This window comes from Pristiophorus japonicus, chromosome 7, assembly GCF_044704955.1.
Source record: "Pristiophorus japonicus isolate sPriJap1 chromosome 7, sPriJap1.hap1, whole genome shotgun sequence".
Classification (NCBI taxonomy): domain Eukaryota; kingdom Metazoa; phylum Chordata; class Chondrichthyes; family Pristiophoridae; genus Pristiophorus; species Pristiophorus japonicus.
The window spans coordinates 2,429,535-2,435,534 of NC_091983.1; the positions used below are offsets into that span (position 1 = coordinate 2,429,535).

Genomic DNA, 6,000 nt, shown 5'->3' on the forward strand with positions numbered 1-6,000 from the left:
CTCGTGCTGCGCTGCGCTGAGCTGCAAACGACCTGCAGGGAGCTGGAGAACCTGGAAGTTTTTTTTATGCGCACTTTGTGGCGCGAAAAACGGGCGTCCAGGTCGGTACTGCGCCGTTCTAGGCGTGGCTCGAAACTTGGGCCCCATAAGTGGGAAAAACAGGGGGCAGTGCCTTTGGGAAACCATAATACAAGGGGTCAGGTGACCTCTCTCCTTCATGCCCTCCACCATCCCTGGTCTGCATCCTCACATCTCTGCCTGGTAGGGCATTAACTGAGATCCCACGTAACAGCAAGAGAACTGGAACTTTACAAAACTATACAGTAAAATAGCTTCAAGTCGTATCAGTTCGCACAAAGGGTAGTGGAAATTTGAAACTCTTTTCCCCAAAAGGATGTGGATGCTGGGTTAATTGGAGTATCCAAGACAGAGATCACATTTTTGTTAGGGGGTAAATGGAGCTGAAGTACAGATGAGCCATGATCTAATTGAATGGCAGAGCAGGCTCGAGGGGCTGAATGGCCTTCTCCTGTTCCTAGAGATGAGGAAGTCTGTTGGTGGAAATTGATTCCTTTCTAAGAATGAGGAACAGCACAAGCATAATAGGTAATCAAATATTGCTCCGTATTTATTCAACCTCTTTGTAAAAGCAGAAGTTTACCAAAGCAGTACTGGTGGCAGCAGTCTCGGAGCCCACACTTTCTAATTGTCTTGAGTCGGCAGTACAGTGCATGGAACCTGTACTGCCGACTCAAGATGACGATGCTCCCTAAAAGCAAGCACACTGCCCCAGGTTTGGTTCTTCAGAAGGGTTTGAGAAGGGCTCACAGCAAATTACCACATGACAGATCCCCTACTGCCAGTGAATAATACAAGGTGGTACAGTCCACAAACCATTTGCTTTGTTCGTCAAGCGTCTAAACAATTGTCTAGGTTGATAAAACCCTTGGATTTTGCCTACACAAGAGGCTATGGTGTTCATATCATCTAAGTGATCTTCCTTCTGATGGAAGAAACACAAGATGGTGGATAAAATGCTGACACTATCCACAAGCTACAGACAAAGAATGTAGACAAAGCACTTCCAACTGGTATTGTCAGCCTTCAAAGTGGATCCCTCCTTGGGCCAAAAATGTTTGAACTGCCCCTGAAGAAGGGGCTTATCACTTGAGACAACTGGTGAGTCAGCAGGTGGCCAGGTGAACAGAAACCATAGATATTTTTTTGGGGGGTGGGGAGAGTGAGGAATGATGATAAAGTCAATCATGCCTGAATGCTATTGTGAACTGGAATACGTCTTCCTAAACCGTAAGTCACCATCCTGCTCTTCCATATTCAAGTCCTGGGTTGGAGCAGACAAGGATAGGATAAATATAGCAGGATAACACAGAAAGAAACTGTGTGAAAAAAAGTATAGAAAAGAGAGCGGTTAGTCAGGGTAAGGTGGAATATGGAAAAAGACTGAGTCAACATAAGAGGTAATAGGCAAGGGCTTTATGAACACATAAATAAATAGGTAATCAAATGGGTGGGACCACTCAAAGACAATGAGGGAACAGCAGAGGCTCCGAATAAGCATATTGTCTTAGTCTTTAGAGGAAGGAGATAGTGGGACTATAGGAGGACCTGAGGACGGGGTGCAGTGGGGACAGAAAAGGGGGCGGATGAGACACAGCTGGAGGAAAATATTTAAAAGAATTTTACATAATTATCTTCATCACCATCTCAATGGCCCTGATAATACATTGTCTCTTACACCCCACTGTTATAAAACAGGAAATGCGGTGGACTCACTGCGAGCAACATCATGTGTGATCTGCTAACGTTATACACACATCATGTCACACTTCAAACATATCACACACTGTCTGAGGATTTCTATACTGAACATTTAAAAAGCAAAGTCAGTCATCTGCAATGTGTAGAAAAACTCTCCAGATATAGGGCTATCAGAGCCACAATATCTGCAAGATTTTAATTGACCGTTGCACAAACAGAGCCAGCATTCTGATCTCGAAGCTGAACAGCAATTAACCTTTGAATGAGGTCATTCAATGTTCGTTTACGAATTAGACCTTGTTGGTCTTAATTAGACTGGCAAGCAAGCTCTGTCCTGGCTACTAAACATCATCATTGTGCCCCAGATGACCAGCGAACAATGCAGGGGAACAGTTAGTGTCTGACTATTTATTCATCAGTAAGAAAAACAGAAGACAAAGGTCCTCCACCAACCTGACCCCGCTGCACAGCACTGACCCTGGTCATCAAAATCCACGGCGCGGCCTTGGACAACGTGGACCATTTTCCATACCTCAGGAGCCTACTATCAGCAAGGGCAGACATCGATGACAAAGTCCAACACCGCCTCCAGTGTGCCAGTGCAGCCTTCAGTCGCCTGAGGAAGAGAGTGTTCGAAGACCAGGACCTCAAATCTGGCACCAAGCTCATGGTCTACAGGGCAGTAGTAATACCCGTCCTCCTGTATGGCTCAGAGACGTGGACCATATACAGGAGACACCTCAAATTGCTGGAGAAATACCACCAACGCTGCCTCCGCCAGGTCCTGCAAATCCACTGGGAGGACAGACACACCAACATCAGTGTTCTCGATCAGGCCAACATCCCCAGCATCAGAGCACTGACCACACTCGACCAGTTCCGTTGGGCGGGCCACATTGTCCGCATGCCTGACACGAGACTCCCAAAGCAAGTGCTCTATTCGGAACTCGTACATGGCAAGCGAGCCCCAGGTGAGCAGAGGAAACGTTTCAATGTCACCCTCAAAGCCTCCCTGATAAAGTGCAACATCCCCACCGGCACCTGGGAGTCCCTGGCCCAAGATCACCCTAAGTGGAGGAAGAGTATCTGGGAGGGCGCTGAGCACCGAGTCTCATCGCCGAGAGCATGCAGAAACCAAGCGCAGGCAACGGAAGGAGCGTGCGGCAAACCAGACACCCCACCCACCCTTTCCTTCAACCACTATCTGCCCCACCTGTGACAGAGACTGTAATTCCCGTATTGGACTGTACAGTCACCTGAGAACTCACTGAGTGGAAGCAAGTTTTCCTCGATTCCGAGGGATTGCCTATGATGATTTATTTATCAGGTTGTGTGTTAATACACAAATTACTGAGGTGTAAAGAGCAGGTGTTGACAAATCATTGTTGAACTTCCTTTCATTGCTAATCCGAAGATATACATGCTCACCAGTTTATGTAAATCAGTGCAATGAAGTCAGGGGAGGAAAGGGCTGCAGAACTGTGGCTTAACTCAATACAGCTTGAGGCATTGAAAGCTGAGCCAGTGCTGTGTCAGAGAGCAACACCGATGGTCACCGTCACATCGCCGCACTGACTCAACTGCTCTTGTAACTGAAGGAAGGAATTATAATGGCTGGAGATAATGGTGCTGGGGGATGGGGAGCCCAAGTAAAGATGGAAAAGTGGAGAGTATTATATATAAAAAAACAAATCAGGATACAGAGTAAGGTTAATGTGAACACTCAATTCAAAGAGAAACATTCCAGGCAAATAAATTGTGAGCAAAGGTTAAATGGCTGATACTCCTTACCCTTTAGACTTACCAGTTTACACTTCATGAACTCTTTTAACCATTTCTGTACTCCATGACTCTGCACACTTGGTGACTGCACTTGGACCATCCTGAGCTATGTGTGCACGTATACGTCAAGGTCACTGCGGCAGTCTCAAAGGATAACCTTGAGTTATACCTACCCTGTATCGTCAGAGTGATCCTTCCTGTCTGCTTGGGCAATGTGCAGAGATAAATCCTCACCCTCCATGCTCTGCGCTGACTGCATGTCATTCAGTGTGCAGAAGGACGCCACCCTTTGATCTGTAGGTGCAGAAATGCAGACGGTTACAGCATAGCGCACAGCGACACGCTCAGAGAAACAAAAGGCTGAGGTGCTAGGGCAGCTGAGTCAGGCTCGGCAGGAAACCGTGCAGGCACCTCACATTCAGCATTTCCTCCCCTCATTCGGTTAATGCCAAAGGCAGGTTAGTGACATTCACAAAGTATTCAATTCAAATCACTCCCAGGATTGAATGTTTTTTGCATCACTGCTACAAGTGAAAGCAGGAGACATCAAAAGCCTCAAAAGCTCACTTGCTTTTTGACAGTTACATCTAGAGGCTAGCCCCAAGTTCACATGTCTACACACATCAAAGATAACCGATAAATGCATCCTGATTAGCGGTTTCTAATTGGAACAGTGGGATGTTCTTACCCAAGCCTCCAAAAACCAGACATTTTACACTCGACTGCCCTTTTATTTCATTGAACCACATCATGCAAACATGGTGAGGGGCACACAACAGGCACCGCATTCACATCACGAACTGCAAAACCACAACAGTAACCTCGGTGACATGTGTGACAGGGAACAGAGCCAAGATCCGACAGTCCGAGCCTGAAATTAAAAGGGCCCTTTAGCCTTTCCCATGGTATCCACAGGCTCCCGGTAACATTCCAAGCGGCATTCCTGTGTATGTAGTCAAAGTACCACACAGTTTCCCCAATGAAGGGCTTAAAGGCTTGGTAATACGAAGCCCTGAATAACAGTTAATTATACCTGGAGGCTGATGGACCTAAACTAGCAAACTAACAACTTACCTTCAATCACACATTCAGCAACTCAAGTCTAAACAAAAATAACTGAATTCTCTTCATAAAAAAAAAAAGTTACACAAAATTGATGAGATTTTGGAAATTTCCTGCCGTCTCTATTTGAGAATTGGGAGCGGTCAGTTCAAAAAAATCTCTGGAAAATCTAGCCACAAGGTACATCTGTATTCTAGTGCTTAACTTCTCCAACACTCTCCCCGGTCATCTTCCCGGGTGCCTCTCCGCGGCAGGCCCTCCCCCTGATGAGCTCTATGCCGTGCCCCCCCCCCCCCGGGCTCCACGCGGCCCCCCCCCCCCCCCCCCCGGGCTCCACGCGGCCCCCCCCCCCCGGGCTCCACGCGGCCCCCCCCCTCCCCCCCGGGCTCCACGCGGCCCCCCCCCCCCCCCCCCGGGCTCCACGCGGCCCCCCCCCCCCCCGGGCTCCACGCGGCCCCCCCCAGGCTCCACGCGGCCCCCCCCCCCCCCCCCGGGCTCCACGCGGCCCCCCCCCCCAGGCTCCACGCGGCCCCCCCCCCCCCCCCGGGCTCCACGCGGCCCCCCCCCAGGCTCCACGCGCCCCCCCCCCCGGCTCCACGCGGCCCCCCCCAGGCTCCACGCGGCCCCCCCCCCCCCCCCGGGCTCCACGCGGCCCCCCCCCCCCCCCCAGGCTCCACGCGGCCCCCCCGGGCTCCACGCGGCCCCCCCCCAGGCTCCACGCGCCCCCCCCCCCCCGGCTCCACGCGGCCCCCCCCCAGGCTCCACGCGGCCCCCACCCCCCCGGGCTCCACGCGGCCCCCCCCCTCCCCCCGGGCTCCACGCGGCCCCCCCCCTCCCCCCCCGGGCTCCACGCGGCCCCCCCCCTCCGCCCCCGGGCTCCACGCGGCCCCCCCTCCCCCCCGGGCTCCACGCGGCCCCCCCTCCCCCCCGGGCTCCACGCGGCCCCCCCCTCCCCGGGCTCCACGCGGCCCCTCCCCCCGGGCTCCACGCGGCCCCCCTCCCCCCGGGCTCCACGCGGCCCCCCCCCTCCGCCCCCGGGCTCCACGCGGCCCCCCCTCCCCCCCGGGCTCCACGCGGCCCCCCTCCCCCCCGGGCTCCACGCGGCCCCCCCCTCCCCCCCCGGGCTCCACGCGGCCCCCCTCCCCCCCCCCCCCCGGGCTCCACGCGGCCCCCTCCCCCCCCCCCCCCCCCCCGGGCTCCACGCGGCACACGACACACTCTCCAAATGTTTTCAATACTCTGCTCCCTACATCCCATCCTGCACCAAGTTCAGCTCGCCTATCACCAGTCCTCTCAATGGCCTACATTGGCTCTCTGTTCCTCCCCAATGCACTGAAGTCAGAATCATGGTCCTTGTTTCCAAACCGACCTATAGTC

At 53.2% G+C, this 6,000-nt stretch overlaps 1 protein-coding gene across 4 annotated transcripts in view; it reads right to left on the bottom strand.

Annotated features, from left to right (window-relative positions):
• Positions 1-6,000, bottom strand: part of sipa1l2 (signal induced proliferation associated 1 like 2) — a 541,912-nt gene that overhangs the window by 22,375 nt on the left and 513,537 nt on the right. For all 4 annotated transcript variants that reach the window (XM_070884682.1, XM_070884684.1, XM_070884683.1 and 1 more), the window contains exon 19: positions 3,735-3,855. In XM_070884682.1, the coding sequence (XP_070740783.1) occupies positions 3,735-3,855 (121 nt within the window). The remainder of the gene's footprint in view (positions 1-3,734; positions 3,856-6,000) is intronic.